General features: G+C 44.7%; 1 protein-coding gene across 5 annotated transcripts in view; it reads left to right on the forward strand.

Moving 5' to 3' along the window:
• LOC122554620 (2-5A-dependent ribonuclease-like) overlaps positions 1–18,858 on the forward strand; it is a 50,211-nt gene that overhangs the window by 8,756 nt on the left and 22,597 nt on the right. The window contains exon 1 of one of the 5 annotated variants that reach the window (XM_043699934.2): positions 14,464–14,598. The exons of 3 other annotated variants lie outside the window; for them this stretch is intronic. In XM_043699934.2, coding sequence (XP_043555869.2) covers positions 14,549–14,598 — 50 coding nt within the window. In that variant the 5' untranslated portion in view covers positions 14,464–14,548. Of the gene's footprint in view, positions 1–14,463; positions 14,603–18,858 lie in introns of those variants that run through there. One more of the 5 variants, XM_043699935.2, reaches the window with a different exon arrangement.

The following is an 18,858-nucleotide window of genomic DNA, read 5'->3' on the forward strand; positions in this document are numbered from 1 at the left end:
AGGGCTCTGCCTGTGAGATCCTTTATGCACGCCCGGACTCTCAGTCGCACCGCACACTGCCCTCGAAACAGCTGCGGGGGGGACAAGACTGTCACACACCTCTTTCTGGAATGTGTCTATGCAGAAGAAGTCTGGAGAGGAATGCTGTGGTGTTTGTTGAGGTTCGTTCAAAGTAGTTCCGTGACGCGGGACTCCGTGCTCTACCATCTGTACTCCAGGACGCACACTGAGACGAACATCAACTGTGCCTGGAGGATCAACAACTCGGTGAAGGACGTTCTCTGAGTGGTCCGAAACCTGCTGATCCTCCAGCTCAAGGAGTTGACCCCGACTGAATGTTGCAGACTGGCACATTCCAAGGTCCAGGACTACGTGTTGAGGGGCGCGCTGAAGCTTGGGGCAGCTGCCGCCAAGGCGCAGTGGGCAAAGACCACTATGTAACATCTGCCTGCCTAAGAAGAACAGGAGGCCCACGCAGTCATTTGGGCTCCGCTGGCGCCTCAGCTACATATATGGACATATGATTGATAAATGTACAGACCTGTATATACAAATGATAAATTTTGATCTCTGTATGCAAATGTTTACGTATCTATGGCATGACCAACGTCCAGACCATCAAATTATTTTATGAATAAAGTATATTTTTGAAATTAAAAAAAATGTGAGCATGAGAGCAAGACGGTGAATAAAATTGCAAGCGACTGGCCTCATGCTTATGGACAGAACAGTGCTGTTCAGCAATTAATGATTACATTAGCACATGACAACAATGACCTAACTTCAGGAAAGCAGCCTTGGGTTGAGATGAGAATCAATAAAGATACAAAATCAGTTGTGAGAGTTGTGTACAGACTCCCTAACTGATATTACACAATAGAATGGGATATAAAGGAAGAAATAAATAGTGATAAACATGGAGGTGTTAAACCTCATATGGAATGGAAAAATCAAGCTCTGGGGTTAATCAAAGATCAGGGTATACAAAACCTGATATTGAGCAATGAGATTAAATTAATTAATGATCTCACAGTGAAGACATTCCTAATAAGTAGTGACCATAATATGATTAAATTCTACTTTCAGTTTGAGGAGAGAAAAGTGAACAGTACTTGAAACTTAGTTAAGACAGTTACGAGGATGTGAGAGTTGAGCTAGCTTAGGTGAAGGGGCAATAAACCAGAGAGGAATCTATCAGAAGCAATCACGGGAGAGAAATTGTGGATTGGAAAATCGTATAAAAGTTAAACGTTGCAGTCACATGTATCTTGAACAATGGCCTGATGGCCCGTATGTTACTGAAGCCTATTATAGCTTCTACAAGTAAGATATAAGTCAGGAAAGGTAGGGAGAAAGGAACTCAAGAAAATTACAATCACTGGAGGAAAAAGTATTAAAGAGGATTGATGAGGGCAGAGTGGTGGATGTGATCTATATGGACTTCAGTAAGGTGTTAGACAAGGTTTCTCATGGGAGCAAGTTTGGATCTCATGGAATATGGGGAGAACTAGATATTTGGATATTGAACTGGCTTGAAGTTAGAAGACAGAGGGTTGTGGTGAAGGGTTGCTTTTCAGACTAGAGGCCTGTGACCAGTGGAGTGCCACAAGGATTGGTGCAGGGTCCACTACTTTTCATCATTGATATAAATGATTTGGATGTGAACATAGAAGGTATAGTTAGTAAATTTGCAGATGACACCAAAATTGGAGGTGTAATGGACAGTGAAGAAGGTTACCTCAGATTACAATGGGATCTTGGTCAGATGAGTCAATGGGCTGAGGAGTGGCAGATAGTTTTTAATTTAGATAAATGTGAGGTGGTGCATTTTGGAAAAGCAAATCTTAGCAGGACTTATATACTTAATGGTAAGGTCCTAGGGAGTGTTGCTGAACAAAGAGACCTTGGAGTGCAGGTTCATAGCTCCTTGAAAGTGGAGTCGCAAGTAGATAGGATAATGGAGAAGGCGTTTGGTATGCTTTCTTTTATTGGTCAGAGTATTGAGTGCAGGAGTTGGGAAGTCATGTTGCAGCTGTACAGGACCTATCGGAAGGATGTTGTGAAAAGTGAAAGGTTTCAGATAAGATTTACAGAGATGTTGCCAGGATTGGAGGATTTCAGCCAAAGGGAGAGGATGAATAGGCTGGGGCTGTTTTCCCTGTATCATCGGAGTCTGAGGGGTGACCTTATAGAGGTTTATAAAATCATGAGGGGCATGGATAGGGTAAATAGAAAAAGTCTTTTCCCTGGGCTGGGAGAGTTCAGAACTAGAGGGCATAGGTTTAGGGTGAGAGGGGAAAGATATAAAAGGGACTGAAGAGGCATCTTTTTCACACAGAGGGTGGTACGTTTATGGAATGAGCTGCCAGATGAAATGGTGGAGGCTGGTACAATTGCAACATTTAAAAAGCATCTGGACGGATATATGAATAGGAAGGGTTTAGAGGGATATTGGTCAAGTGCTGGCAAACGGAACTAAGTTAGGTTGGGATATCTGGTCAGCATGGATGAATTGGACCGAAGGGTCTTTTTCCGTGCTATACATCTCTATGACTCTATGACTAAGTGGCTTGAATAAGTTGTTTGGTTCTTGGGAAAGCTGTACCAATTGATGTGTGAAATAACTCCAATGAGGTTGGTATCCTGTCACCAAGTCACCTTTTATTTACACATGGAAAGTCCTTGTGGCTCAGTGGTTAGCACTGCTGCCTCACAGCACCAAGGGCCTGGGTTTAATTCCAGCCTCGGGCGACGGTCAATGTGGAGTTTGCACATTCTCCCCGTGTCTGGGTGGGTTTCCTCCAGGTGTTCTGGTTTCGTCCCACAGACCAAAGATGTGGAGGTTAGTTGGATTGGCCATGCTAAATTGCCTATAGTGTCCAGGGATGTGCAGACTAGGTGGGTTAGCCATGGGAAAAGCAGGGATAGGGTGGGAGGGTTGGGATGGTGTTTGGAGAGTTGGTGCGGGCCTGCTGGGCTGAATGGCCTGCTGTAGGGCCAGTATGAACTGATCCAGGTTCCTCAGAGCCAGCTCTCAGAATGAACTGAACCTCACACGTGCCTGTTTTTTTTATTTTAAAATATTTTATTAAACAGTACAAGTTACAAACAAACAGTTAATAATGAACAGCAGTTTACAAAAAAACAGCAAACCCCCATTCCTCCCCACTTCCGGCTACTCAAAGGCAGCCTGCCCCAACGCCCCTTCCAATTCTCGGTCTGGCCCGACACACCTTCTGGCCACCTCGAGGATAGACCGCCCTGGTAGCTTCCCGTGGTGACAGCACTGAGGACAGCCCACCGCCTTCCAGTTCTCGGTCTGCCCCTAATTACCATTTGCCTCTCGCCCACCCCGATGCGCCATCCGGCCTGTGGACTGCCCTGACAGACATCCAAGCAGCATCTAGACCAGCTCGTCCCCCTTCCTGGGATGACGGCGCATAGGGCAGCCCACAGGCCTTCTGGATCCAGGCCTGCCCCTACGCACATTCTGGCGATCAGCTGCTCCGACACACCTTCCAACCACCTCTATGACAGCCCATCCCGATTATCCCTTCTTCGGACAACAGTGCTCAGAACTGCCTACCCAACTTCCAGCTCTCGGGAGAGCCTACCTGCCTTCTGGTTCTCTGGACAGCCTAACAACCTCCGGCTTTTGGGACAGCTTTTTGGGATGACCTATGAGCCTCTCAGCTCACAGTGAGGCCTGCCAGACCCAGGGACATGCAAGACAGTGCGGGTGATAAACTCAACAAGCAACATGACAGAGTTAATTATCAACAAACAAGTCCCTTCTGGTACACAGAGTCCATTACCATAATAGTTTTCTTCAGAATGCAGAATCCACTCCAGTGTGCAGAGTGCATTATCAGGAATTAGATTAGATTACTTACAGTGTGGAGTCAGGCCCTTCGGCCCAACAAGTCCACACCGACCCGCCGAAGCGTAATCCACCCATTTCCCTACATTTACCTAACACTACGGGCAATTTAGCATGGCCAGTTCACCTGATCTGTACATCTTTGGAGTGTGGGAGGAAACCGGAGCACCCGGAGGAAACCCACGCAGACACGAGGAGAATGTGCAAACTCCACACAGTCAATCACCTGAGTCGGGAATTGAACCCGGGTCTTTGGTGTTGTGAGGCAGCAGTGCTAACCACTGTGCCACCGTGCCGCCCTCCAGTACGCACACTCCACTCCAGTACGCAGAGTCTACAATCAAAAGCAGAGTCCACTCCAGTGTGCAGAGTCCACTCCTGAAGGCAGCAAATGCCCACCCCACAGCGCACACACAGGTGTTCAGTCTCCATAGAGGCCTGGTCCATCGACAGAGAACCAGGTCCACTTACAGGAGTACAGTTCATTGTAAAAGTTGCAGGGAACTCATAGGGGTGGTCCACTCCAACAGCAGAGTCCAATCCTGGATGCAGCAAGTGCTCACCTCCCAGCACACACACAGATGTTCAGTCTTTACAGAGGTAGACTCCACACACAGAGGTATATGCCACCCACAGAGGAACTGTTCATCTGGAAAGGTGCATTATCTCACAGGGGACTCAGTCGAACACCAAAAAAGTGAAAACACCCATGCAAAAATAAAACAAAGAAAACCAGAATGCAAGGGCTAAGCCCTGCCACAAGATCAACATAAAGTCTTAGAGTCATTGAGATATGCAGCTCGGAAACCTGTCCATGCCGACCAGATATCCCAACCCAATCTAGTCCCATCTGCCAGCACCCAGCCCTTATCCCTCCAAACACTTCCTATTCACATACTCATCCAGATACCTTTTAAATGTTGCTATTGTACCAGCCTCCACCACTTCCTCTGGCAGCTCATTCCATACACGTACTACACTCTGCCTGAAAACATTGCCCCTTAGGTCTCTTTTACATCTTACCCCTCTCACTCTAAATCTATTCCCTCTAGTTCTGGACTCACCCCACCCCAGGGAAAAGACTATTTATCCTATCCATGCCCCTCATGATTTAAAAACCTCCATAAGTTTGCCTCTTAAGCTCCGGCACTCCAGGAAAAATGGCCCCAGCCTGTTCAGCGTCTCCCTATAGTTCAAATGCTCCAACCCTGGCAACATCCTTGTAAATCTTTGCTGAACCCTTTCAAATTTCACAACATCTTTCCAATAGGAAGGAGACCAGAATTGCACACAATATTCCAACAGTGGCCTAACCAATGTCCTGTACAGCCGTAACATGACCTCCCAACTCCTGTACTCAATACTCTGACCAATAAAGGAAAGCATACCAAACGCCTCCTTCACTATCCTATCTACCTGCAACTCCACTTTCAAGGAGCTATGAACCTGCACTCCAAGCTCTCTGTTCAGCAACACTACCTAGGATCTTACCATTAAGTGTATAAGTCCTGCAAAGATTTGCTTTCCCAAAATGCAGCACCTCACATTTATCCAAATCAAACTCCATCTGCCACTTCTCAGCCCATTGGCCCATTTGATCAATATTCCATTGTAATCTGAGGTAACCTTCTTTGCTGTCCACTACACCTCCAATTTTGGTGTCATCTGCAAACTTACTAACTGTACCTTTTATGTTCACATCCAAATCATTTATGTAAATGATGAAAAGTAGTAGACCCAGCACGATCCTTGTGGCACTCCACTGGTCACAGGCCTCTAGTCTGAAAAGCAACCCTCCACCACAACCCTCTATCTTCTACCTTTGAGCCAGTTCTGTATCCAAATGGCTAGTTCTCCCTGTATTGCATGAGATCTAACCTTGCTAACCAGTCTCCCATAGGGAATCTTCTCGAATGCCTTACTGATGATAGATTACATCCACTGCTCTGCCCTCATCAGTCTTCTTTGTTACTTTTTCAAAGAACTCAATCGTGTTTGTGAGACATGATTTCCCATGTATAAAGCCATGTTGACTATCCCGAATCAGTCCTTGCCTTTCCAAATACATGCACACCCTGTCCCTCAGGATTCCCTCCAACAACTTGCGCACCACTGACGTTAGGGTCACTGGTCTATAGTTCCCTGGCTTGTCCTTACCACCTTTCTTAAACAGTGGCACCACGTTTGCCAACCTCCAGTCTTCTGGCACCTCACCTATGACTATCAATGATACAAATATCTCAGCATGAGGCCCAGCAACTAGTTCCCTAGCTTCCCAAAGAGTTCTAAGGTACACCTGATCAGGTCCTGGGGATTTATCCACTTTTATGCGTTTCAAGACATCCAGCACTTCCTCCTTTGTCATATGGACATTTTTCAAGATGTCAGTACCTATTCCCCACACTCTATATCTTTCATGCCCTTTTTCACTTTAAAATGATGCAAAATAACTATTTAGTATGCCCCCCCATCTCCAGTAGCTCCACACAAAGGCCGCCTTGTAGACCTTTGAGGGGCCCTATTTTCTCCCTAGTTACCCTTTCGTCCTTAATGTATTTGTAAAAACCCTTTGGATTCTCCTTAACTCTATTTGCCAAAGCTCTCTCATGACCCATTTTTGCCCCTCTGATTTCCCTCTTAAGTATACTCCTACTGCCTTTATACTCTTCTAAGGATTCACTCGATCCACCCTGTCTATACTTGACATATGCTTCCATCTTTTTCTTAACCAAACCCTCAATTTCTTTACTCATCCAGCATTCCCTATACCTACCAGCTTTTCCTTTCACCCTAACAGGAATATACTTTCTCTGGACTCTCATAATCTCATTTCTGAAGGCTTTCCATTTTCCAGCCATCCCTTTACCTGCGAACATCTGTGCCCAATCAGCTTTTGAAAATTCTTGTCTAATTAGGGCGGCACGGTGGCACAGTGGTTAGCACTGCTGCCTCACAGCGCCTGAGACCCGGGTTCAATTCCCGACTCAGGCGACTGACTGTGTGGAGTTTGCACGTTCTCCCCGTGTCTGCGTGGGTTTCCTCCGGGTGCTCCGGTTTCCTCCCACAGTCCAAAGATGTGCAGGGTCAGGTGAATTGGCCATGCTAAATTGCCCGTAGTGTTAGGTAAGGGGTAAATGTAGGGGAATGGGTGGGTTTCGCTTCGGCGGGTTGGTGTGGACTTGTTGGGCCGAAGGGCCTGTTTCCACACTGTAATGTAATGTAATGTAATCTAATCTAATCTAATACCGTCAAAATTGGCCTTTCTTCAATTTTGAACATCAACTTTTAGATATGGTCTATTCTTTTCCACCACTATTTTAAAACTATTAGAAATTTTAATCTTTGGCCCCAAAGTGCTCCCCCACTGACACCTCAATCACCTGCCCTGCCTTATTTCCCAAGAGCATGTCAAGTTTTGCGCCTTCTCTAGTAGGTACATCCACATACTGAATCAGAAAACTTTCTTGTACATACTGAACAAATTCCTCTCCATCTAAATTCTTGCAATTCTGTCCTGATCAGTAAGAAATGAAAAGCTTCAAACAGCATTTCCTTTTTCAGAAAAAGTAAATTGAGTTGAAAGAATGTCAGCCCCCTTAAATGTTATCTGTATCTTTCCTCACAAATGCTGACTAAACTTGATGGGTACTTCCAGACAATCCTGTTTAGATCAGACACTTTGTGGGAGTGTTATCGGACAAAGTAAAATCACCATGGGCTAGATAAGGCGATATGAAACAAGATGACCCAAAGCTTTATTGAAGGGATAGGTTTTAAGGAGCAGCATGAAGGATGAAAAAGAGACAGAAATGCACTGAGAGAGGGGGGGGGGGGGACAGCTGAAGAGACTGTCTTCAATGGTGAAATAAATAGATAGCACAGCCACAATAAGAGACAGGCTGCATGAGTTGTCCATCTCCCAGCAGCTGAGTCAGTTCACCCAGTAGTTCATTTCTCCTCTGCTGCCTTCTCCTGCCAGAGGTTATGTGACATGCAAAAACCCATAATCTGTTTTCCCCTCGCATGTTTGTGGTGTCTGGGCATCATCTAACTGCCTGTCCCTTATAGCCATGGAGAATGGGTACATGGAGTGTACATTGCATGGGTACACACACTGCTGTTGGAGATGGAGTTACAAGATTTGTATCTTGTCACAGTAAAAGAACACTGATATGTTTCCATGTCTGCTGCCCTTGGCCTTCTAGATGGTGAGGCCTTGGGTTTGGAAGGGCTGTTGATGGAGTCTGTGTGATTTATTATAGCGCAGTAGACCTTGTGATTGAAGGAAGGTCATTGATGTAGCAGTGAAGATCAGAGAGTCAAAGAGATGTACAGCACTGAAACAGACCCTTCAGTCCATCTTGTTCATGCCAACCAGATATCCTAACCTAATCTAGTCCCATTTGCCAGGACTTGACCCAGACCTCTCTAAACCCTTCCTATTCATATATCCATCCAGATGTCTTTTAAATGTTTTAGTTGTACCAGCCTCACCACTTCCTCTGGCAGCTCATTTCACACGTGCATCACCTTCTGCATGAAAAAGTTGCCCCTTAGGTCCCTTTTATATCTTTCCCCTCTCACCCTAAAACTATGCCCTCCAGTTCTGAATTCTCACACCCCAGGGAAAAGACCTTGTCTATTTATCCTATCCATGCCCCTCATGATTTTATAAACCTCCATAAGGTCACCCCTCAGCCTCCGATGCTTCAGGGAAAACAGCCCCAGCTGTTCAGCCTCTCCCTATAGCTCAAATCCTCCTGGCAACATCCTTGTCAATCTTTTCTGAACCCTTTCAAGTTTTACAACATCCTTCTGATAGGAAGGAGACCAGAATTGCACACAATATTCCAAAAGTGGCCTAACCAATGTCCTGTACAGCCACAACATGACCTCCCACTTCCTATTTTCAAAGCTCTGACCAATAAAGGAAAGCATACCAAACGCCTTCTTCACTATCCTACCTGCGACTCTACTTTCAAGGAGCTATGAACCTGCATTCCAAGGACTCTTTGTTCAGCAATACTCCGTATGACCTTACCATCAAGTGTATAAGTCCTGCTCTGATTTGCTTTTCCAAAATGCAGCACCTCGCATTAATCTGAATTAAACTCCATCTGCCAATCCTCAGCCCATTGGCTCATCTGACCAAGACCCTGTTGTACTCTGAAGTAACCTCCTTTGCTGTCCACTACACCTCCAATTTTGGTGTCATCTGCAAACTTACTAACTATACCTCTTATGTTCATATCCAAATCATTTATATAAATGATGAAAAGTAGTGGACAGCACAGGTCACAGACCTCTATTCTGAAAAGCAATGCTCCACCACCACTCTCTGTCTTCTACCTTTGAGCCAGTTCTGTAACCAAATATTTAGTTCTCCCTGTATTCCATGAACTCTAAACTTGCTAACCAGTCTCCCATGGGGAACCTTGTCGAAAGCCTTACTGAAGTGCTCGTATCCAAATGATTTATGTAAATCACAAAAAGTAGAGGGCCCAGCACTGATCCTTATGGCACTCCACTGGTCACAGGCCTCCAGTCTGAAAAACAACCGTCCACCACCACCCTCTGTCTTCTACCTTTGAGCCAGTTCTGTATCCAAATGGTTAGTTCTCCCTGTATTCCGTGAGATCTAATCTTGATAATCAGTCTCCATGGGGAACCTTGACAAATGCCTTACTGAAGTCCATATAGATCACATCTACTGCTCTGACCTCATCAATCTTCTTTGTTACTTCTTCAAAAAACTCAATCAAGTTTGTGGGACATGATTTCCCATGCACAAAGCCATGTTGACTATCCCGAATCAGTCCTTGCCTTTCCAAATACATGTACATCCTGTCCCTCAGGATTCCCTCCAACAACTTGTCCACCACAGAGTTCAGGCTCACCGGTCTATAATTCCCTGGCTTGTCTTTACCGCCCTTCTTAAACAGTGGCACCACGTTTGCCAATCTCCAATCTTCCAGCACCTCACCTGTGACTATCGATGATATAAATATCTCAGCACGAGGCCCAGCAATCACTTCTCTAGCTTCCCACAGAGTTCTCGGGTACACCTGATCAGGTCCTGGGTATTTATCCACCTTTAACCATTTCAAGACATCCAGCACTTCCTCCTCTGTAATCTGGACATTTTGCAAGATGTCATCATCTATTTCCCTACAGCCTATATCTTCCATATCCTTTGCTGAACAAGTATGTAAATCTCCTATTTGGAACAAACTGATGAAAGTTTGGTGTTTTACTGTAGATTTTGGTCTCCAGCAAATCGTGCATTTTAAGCTGAGAAAAAAGACAGGTCTGGCAAACGCTATTTTACAACTTCGCTAAATTATTGTCTTCATTCGGTTGGTTTTGAATCAAATGGTTCTTTTCTCCAACACTGTAATAAATATAAACATAAAAGTTGAAGGAAAAAAATTATTGCGTACAGTTCAGGTTGCTGCATTATAGGAAGGATGTGGAAGCATTGGAAAGGGTGCAGAGGAGATTTACCAGGATGTTGCCTGGAATGGAGGGAAAGTCTTAAGAGGAAAGGCTGAGGTACTTGAGACTGTTTTCATTAGAGAGAAGGTGAAAGGTGACTTAAAAGAGACATATAAGATGATCAGAGGGTTAGATGGGGCGGACAGTGAGAACCTTTTTCCTTGGATGGTGATAGCTAGCATGAGGGGATATAGCTTTAAATTGAGGGGTGATAGATATAGGACAGATGTCAAAAGTAGGTTCTTTACTCAGAGTAGTGAGGGCATGGAATGTCCTGCCTGCAATAGTAGTAAACTTGCAAACTTTAAGGTAATTTAAATGGTAATTGGATAAACATATGGATGATAATGGAGTAGTGTAGGTAGGATGGGCTTCAGATTGGTTTCACAGGTCAATGCAACAGTGAGGGCCGAAGGGCCTGTACTGTGCTGTAATGTTCTCTGCTCTATGTTCAATTTTTCCACTGACACAATTTGTCCTCTTTCCTGCTGGAGGGTGTTCTGGGCAGTTTTGTTGGCCTCTCAATGTGTGAGTGGTCGATGTTAACAAATCAATGTGACCTCTTGGACTTTCCCATCACTGGACATGGTTGCTTTTCAGTGCCATCTGTGTTGGCATTGGATTGGCCCAGGCCACAGCAGTGGCATGCTCCTTCACTTCCTGCTGTGATGCATTTCATCTTTAAATATGAAAGAGCGATCTGGGTCTGATTTCATCGGCATTAAAGACATCCCTTGTCTGTACACTTTCAGGACATCAGCCACAGGATGGTCTTGCCCATTGTCCATCATTGCTGCCATATATGCCACATCCTCACCAATCTCGGGTTGGAGACAGTGCCTTGCCTTGAATCAGTATGGCCATCTATCGCTGCCAGTGAACTCTGTGTGCAGCAGCCTCTTTGTCAGGGTGACTGCCCCTCCCTGCAGGATTGGACCAGAGGTGGAAACCCTCTCTGCTCGAGCTGCTTTGAGCCACATTGGCAGAGCTTCTTTAACATTGGGACTGACATCCATTACCCCACAGAAGAGGACATCTGCTTATCTACCTATTCACCTTGCGCTTCAGAATGATCAACAACCTCGATGGTGAAACTTTAAATCAGACAGCCTACATCAGATGACTTATCGAGAAAACTATTGCCTGGTAAGTGGTACACTCACTTCTGAATCAGGAGTTTGAGAATTCAAGTCACAGTTCCGAGAGTGATCACATAATCCACACTGACCCTGCCAGCACAGTACTTGGGGAGTGCTGCACTATTGTAGGCGCCACCTTTCGGTTGAGACCTTTCAACCTGTAAGAGTTCTTTCAGGGAGCAACAATTATTCAAAAGGGTCACATGGTTTATTGGGCAAAGAGTTCACATGATCAGAATAGGAATGTGACCCCTGCTAAATGTAATAACCTCTTCCACTCCTTCAGGTTGATCAGGGTTGTACTTTGATGCTGGCCCGAACCTAACCAAAAATAAAAATTCCCCTTTCTACCTTGATGTTCCTCTCTTCTCCACCGTCAGCTTAAATATACTGCAATCTCCAGGTGAAATGTCTTCTATCAACCAACCACTTGCAGTGGTGGGAGGGGTTACCAATATCATGGCTAGTCTGTATAGCCCTGATTAAAATGAATGTTCTTCCTCTGCTATTATATCCTATGAGGATGCTCCTGTTGTTGTAACCCAGACAGGCGCAGCACGGGTTTACCGGTTGGCTTGGATCCTTTATTTGGTGCCATAGGCGCCCCCTAATTAAATGTACCAAGCTGCTACTTCCGCAGGATATGGAGGAGTGGATCTCCCAGATCTGAAGAAATACCAATTACGTGCCCTGCTGTCATATGTGGGTGACTGAGTGCGTAAAGACTTGAGGTCGATATGGCTTGGCGTTGAGGCCTCGCAGGTGAGGTGTCCCCTCATGAATGTACTGTTTATGGACAAGATGCGATCCGTGGCTGAGCACTGTGAGAGCCTAATTATCTTAAACATGGTGAAAGCATGGAGGATAATGTGGCAGGGAGAGGGCAGTTTGCCAATCACTCCATTCGTGGGGCCCCCAGGATTTAGGCTGGGGTCAATGGACTCCGGCTTTAGAGCATGGGAGTCTCCTATTTGGGAAATTTATTCAAGGGAGAGGTCTTGATGTATTTCAACCAATTAAGTCAGGGATTCCTAATAGGGGCCTTTTCTGATACATTCAGGTTAGGGATCATATACAGAAGAAGACTACACTCTTGGCTCAGTTGAACAAGTTGGATATAGAGAGAAGGGTGCTCCAATGTAGGGATGCTCTCTTGGTTAGTACATTATACCATATGCAGAGGGGAGCGCCTTGGGGGATATGGAGACACTCCATGGGATCTGGAATCAGGAGGTGGGGGAATAAATTTCATCGGAAACATGAGAGAATGTAAAGAAAATCTCAACATGCAATAAAGCACAAGCTATGCAATTGAAGATCCTTCACAGGATCCATATGGCACCAGAGAGGTTAGCAAAGTTTACGAAAGGATCTTCTCCAGGTTGTCTCAAATGTAAAATCAGCATAGGCACCCTTACACTTTGCCTTTGGTCCTGCTACAAGATTCGTGGATACTGGGGTGCCATAGTGAATGAGCTGGAGAAGATCCTGGGAATTGATGTTAATGTGGATCCAGTATCCCATCGATTGGAATTGCCAAATCTTCCCTCTTTGGATGAGCACAGGAAGCGGTGGTTTAACATTCTCACACGCTGTGTGAGGAAGAACATCTTAATGAACTGGACATCAGAAAAACGTCCAGGTCTTGCAGGGTGGCGCAGATTTGTGATGGAGCGTGTCTCTCAAGATTATCTGACAAGTATGGTGCATCATGGAACAGAGCGATTTTATAAGACCTGGTGGCCCTTTCTAAATTACACATACATGGATCTATCAGTGGTTAGGGCCTTTATATACTTGTGAGGGCCATATATGGTGGTCCGGGGACCCTGTGGGAAGGAGGCCTAGTAAATATGGGTATAATAACCACTGATCCTGTAGACGGGGGCAGCGAGTGGAGCAGTGGAAAGTACTGTAACTTATTTTAATTGGATTATAACTTAATTTAGTTCTATTTCATTTAATTCGAGTTTATTTTAACTTGGGTTAAGTAAATATGAGGAGAAAGTGAGATCTGCAGATGCTAGAAATCAGAGCTGAAAATGTGTTGCTGGAAAAGCGCAGTAGGTCAGGCAGGATCCAGGGAACAGGAAAATCGACGTTTCGGGCATAAGCCCTTCTTCAGGAATTAAGCAAATATGAGACAATTGTATCCTGTAGAGTAGTAGTAGTTTATTGTTAACATTACTGTAATATCATAATGTGGTATTATTTCTATTTCTCTGTACTTTTGTACATTTGTAAGTTTTCTTTTTGTAAAAGAGTAAAGATTTTTTCAATAAATACGTACATAAAAACAAAAACAAGGACATGAGGGGTGACTTTTTTTAATGCAGAGTGTTAAGTGTGTGCAATGAACTGCCAGAGGAAGTGGTGGATGCAGGTTTAAAAGACATTTGGATAAGTACCTGAATAAGGATATGGGCCAAGTGCAGGCGGGTGGGTCTAGTTTAGTTTCAGAATATGGATCAGTGGTGCTGGAAGAGCACAGCAATTCAGGCAGCATTCTGGATCAGTGGTGCTGGAGTTTGGGAATATGTTCGGCGTGGATTAATGGGACCGAAATGTCTGTTCATGCTTTATGAAAGGTTTCGGAAAGGGATTAATTGGAGAGTTGCTGGAAAGAGCCAGCACAGAGGTGGTGAGCAGAATGGCCTGAGAATGTGAGGGACATCTCTTCGATTACATCAATCGCCAGTGTTCACAAGTTTTTTAATCGGCTGTGAAGTGCTTTGACTCACTCTGAGGTTATTATTGAAAAGTAAGTACGTTGGACTTTTCCCAATAGTTTCTCAGTAACCACGCCGTCCACAGTGGACAGTAGAGTGTTTTGCTGAGCTGTCTTCTACTTACTGGAAGCGGTCTGAGTCACGCTCGCAGGTGAAACATTATTGTTTTCCTCAACAGTATCGTCTGATGTGCAGGGGGTGGGATCAGAATGCACTCACACCATTGCAAACAAAGCCACACCCCATTTCTTAACGCAGACGAAACGTTACAAGGGTCACTGCTGCATGAAATCCGTGCCTCTCGCATGTTTATTGTTTTGGAAGAGGGAAAAGGGCGAGGAGAGTCGGACAAGCGGTGTGTGAGTAGACTAGTTGGTCCATTTCATAAGCGTTCTTTGTTCATAAGCAGTCTTTGTTTTAATTTCAGCTTGCTTTGCTCGCTGTTCAGGAGCTCTTGAAAGTGAAAGTGTTTTAAAAAGGATGCGTGTCCTGATGCAATGCTCTTAGTGAATGGCTCGTACTGAACTTCAATTTTGTGCTTATTGTACCATGTCAAACAAAGTGAACTAAGGTTAAATTTATGGGCAGGAAGCAAATGGGTTAACCTGCCAAACCGAGCGAGTTTTAAACCTGGACATGTCTTTTCCTTCTTGTGATCTGACTGGGATGGAAATGACAGAGGTTGTTTCATTAAATCCTATTTGCATTTGGAATGGTCTAATCTCCAACATTTAAGAGGGGTGCAGTTTGTTCACAATGTGGTGACCGGAACTGTACACAATGAAGCTGTGACCAAAGCCCCAAGAACAATGATTCTGGCAATCGAATTACTGTACATGTTCCATTTGCATTTGGATTTCTTAAAACCACATTCAAGTGGGTTTGTGTTCCGTTCATACAAAAATATATATCTAAGATACGCGTGAAATGGCTCTGACATTACCTCCCTTCTCTTCCGGTCTATAATTTGTTTGCTTTCACTTGTCTATCTGTTTTGCTATTTTCAGCGCTCTGTGGATAAGCTGTTTTATGTTAATGCATTTCTCAGATCTTTGACGTTAATTGTGTATTCCCTAGTTTCTGCTTCCCAAATATGACGTCACATTTTCCGAATTAGATTCCTGCATTATTCTGTCGTTTCCTAATCCCTTGTTCTTCAATTCCAAAACTCTTTAGCTTGATCTGCTCAATGTCTCTCTGTGGGATTAGAGCCCTTCATCCCTGGCTCACTATTGTTAAAACTGATCCTTAGGAAGGGTGGGATTACAAGCTGATTGGAAATTCACCACACCATCTTTGCCTTTAATGTGTAGCAGAGAGGTGGGTGTGATGCTGATATTACTGGCCAGTTTGTGAGAGTGAGGGGGGTAATGGGGAAGTATCTCGATGTTTGGGGTCAGTCCTAGTAGTGTGTTGGCAATGTCACTAACTAATATTTCAGAGGCTTAGACTAATGCTATGGGGGCACTGGTTCCAATCCCTCTCTGGCAGATGGGGTTTAAAAGTGATGACCATGAGTTGATAAGTTTTTACAGCAATCAGCATTACTAATTGTTGAGCAACATGGTGGCTCAGTGGTCAGCACTGCTGCCTCACAGCACCAGCGACCCAGGTTCGATTCCACCCTCAGGCAACTGGCTATGTGGCGTTTGCACGTTGCAGAGATGTGCAGGTTATGTGGATTGACCATGCTAAATTGTCCATAGTGTCCAGGGATGTGTGGGCTAGCTGGATTAGCCATAGGAAATTCAGGGTTGGGGGGGGGAGGGGTGAGTCTGGGTGGGATGCTTTTTAGAGGGTAGGTGTGGCCTGTTTACACACTGTAGGGATTCGATGATTATCATTTCCTTAAGGGAAGGAAATTTGACATCCTTGCCTGGTCTTGACCTATGTGTGACTCCAAACCAACAGCAAAGTGATTGGCTGTTATGATACAGGAGCAGGATTAGATTACATGGCCCCTCCAGCCTTCTGCCATTTGTGTTTTGATTTCCACATTCCCATCAACCCTGAATGACCGTTAATTCCTCCAGCTAATGATCTGTCTACCCCATTGTAAAAATATTCAGTGATCCTGCCTCTTGTCTCCAAGGCCCTTACAGTCCAGGAAATTCCAAACTCACACCAGCCTCTGCCCTCTGAGTCTGTGGCATCAAAAAACCCAAGCAAAACTGGGTACTGGGTCAAACTCTCCACTGACTGGAGTCACACCAGGCACATCGGAAGATAGTTGTAGTTGTTGGAGGTCAGTTGTCCAAGCTCCAGGACATCTCTGCAGGAGTTCCTCAGGATTGTGTCCCAGGCCCAACCATCTTCAACTGCTTCATCAATGACTTTCCCTCCATCATAAGGTCAGAAGTGGGGATGTTTGTAGATGATTGCACTATGTTCAGCACCATTCTCGATTCTTCAGATACTGAAACAGTACACATTCAAATGCTGCAAGACCTGGAATCTCCAGGCTTGAACTGATAAGGGGCAGCTAACATTTAAAAACAAACCATAACATTGACGGACAAAAATTGAATTATAAATACCTAAGGAAGAGACATGAAGGAGCCCTTTAAAGAATCCTTTGAAAATTTGGATCTTCCCGTTCACCTCCTCAGATAAGAGAATGAATCTTCAAAACAACTTCATTCAAATAGTCAGTGTGGAATATCTAATCCATTCACATCCATGGAAATATCACAGTTTAACCATCCTGTGATAGAGCATGTCGTGCATTTTCAGGAGGTTTTCTGGAAAATAGGGTAAAATGATTGGGATTCTAGTGAAAGTGCTCCCTTGGGACAATTTCCTGGTTCTAGTATTCCCATTTTGAAGTGCCAGGAAATTCCTAAAAACATGATTTTTTTTAAACAATAAAGTGCTTCAAAGTCACCTTCTCCTGTTCTGGTAAAATATTTCCTCTCATCGTCATTGGGTTTCTGCACAGGGTCTGGGAGGTTCCCTAATCATTAACCATTGCACAAATATAAAAACTGATTGCTCTTCGAACAAATACTGATCGAATACTTTAAGGTACCTACTGATCCTTTACATTTCTGGTACCAAGGAAATGTCAACTCAAGACTATTTCAGCACCTTCCAAGTCCATGACCACTGCCTCTTGGAAGGACAAGGGCCACAGATACAAGGTAATACGTCCCCTGCAGCAAGTGTTCCCCTCCATGTAACGCACCGTCCTGACACAGGGATCTATATTGCTGTTCCTTCAGTGTCACTGGGTCAAAGTCCCAGAACTCCCTCCCTAAAAGTACCTGAGGTCACCTGACCCCAGATGCACCCCAGTGGTTCAAGAAGGTAGCTCACTATCAAGGCACGGGGGGAGGAAAAGTTGGTTTTGCCATCAAATCCCACATCGCAAGAATAGATAACACAGTTCAATGAGAGGTGATGAAACAATGTTGAAATGAAGAACTTGTTGGAAGGGCTGTGAGGTTTTAGAGTCAGAGTTATGGTGTCATACAGCACCTGTCCATAATGCGTCCATGCTGACCAGGCATACTAAATTAATCCAGTGCCATTTTCCAGCATTTGACCCATATCCATGTCAACCCTTCCTATTCATGTACCTGTCCAGATGCATTTCAAATGTTGAAATTGTACTAGCCTTCACCATTTCTTTGCTGAAAATGTGTTGCTGTCGATTCTCCTGTTTCTTGGATGCTGCCTGACCTGCTGCGTTTTTCCAGCAACACATTTTCAGCTCTGATCTCCAGCATCTGCAGTCCTCACTTTCTCCTTCACCATTTCTTCTGGCAGCTCATTCCATACACGCACCACTCTCTGCGTGAAAAAGTTGCCCCTTTGGTCCCTTTTAAATATTTTCCAGGCCCTCTAGTTTTGGATTCCCCTTCCCTGGGAAAAAGACCATGGCTGTTCACCCTATCAGTCATTCATGATTTTATAAACCTCTATAAGGTCTTCCCTCAGCCCCCGATGCTTGACGGAAAATAGCCCCAGCCTATTCAGCCTGTCCCTATAGCTCAAACCCTCCAACCCTGGCAACATCCCTGTAAATCTTTTCTGAACCCTTTCAAGTTGAACAACATCTTTCCTATAGCAGGGAGACCAGGAATGAACGCAGTATTCCCAACATGGCTTAACCAATGTCCTGTACAACTGCAACGTGACCTTCTAACCTCAACACTCAATGCACTGACCAATAAAAGGCAAGCGCACCACACGCTTTCTTCCATGAATAAAAACCAAAAGAACTGCGGATGCTATAAATCAGAAACAAAACCAGAAATTTTGGGAATACCTCAACAGGTCAGGCAGCATCTGTGAAGAGAAATCAGAGTTAACGCTTCCGGTTCTGAGGGATGGTCACCGGAATCGAAACATTAACTCTGATTTCTTTTCACAGATGCTGCCAGACCTGCTCAGCGTTTCCAGCTATTTCCTTCACCACCCTGCCTACTCGCGATTCCCGCTTTTCAAAGAACTGTGAACTCGCATCCCAAGGTCGTCTGGTACGGCAACAGTCCCCACTGACCGACTATTAATTGTATCATCCCGCCATGTTTTGCCTTGATTTGCTCAACTGTTTTGAGAGTTGAGCCAAAATAGTGAAGAATGTTCTCTGAGGAAATTAGTTGTGGGTTAG

This window comes from Chiloscyllium plagiosum, unplaced genomic scaffold (genome assembly GCF_037043375.1).
Source record: "Chiloscyllium plagiosum isolate Xiang-an unplaced genomic scaffold, Cpla_swu_hap1 HiC_scaffold_9, whole genome shotgun sequence".
Taxonomy (NCBI): Eukaryota; Metazoa; Chordata; class Chondrichthyes; order Orectolobiformes; family Hemiscylliidae; genus Chiloscyllium; species Chiloscyllium plagiosum.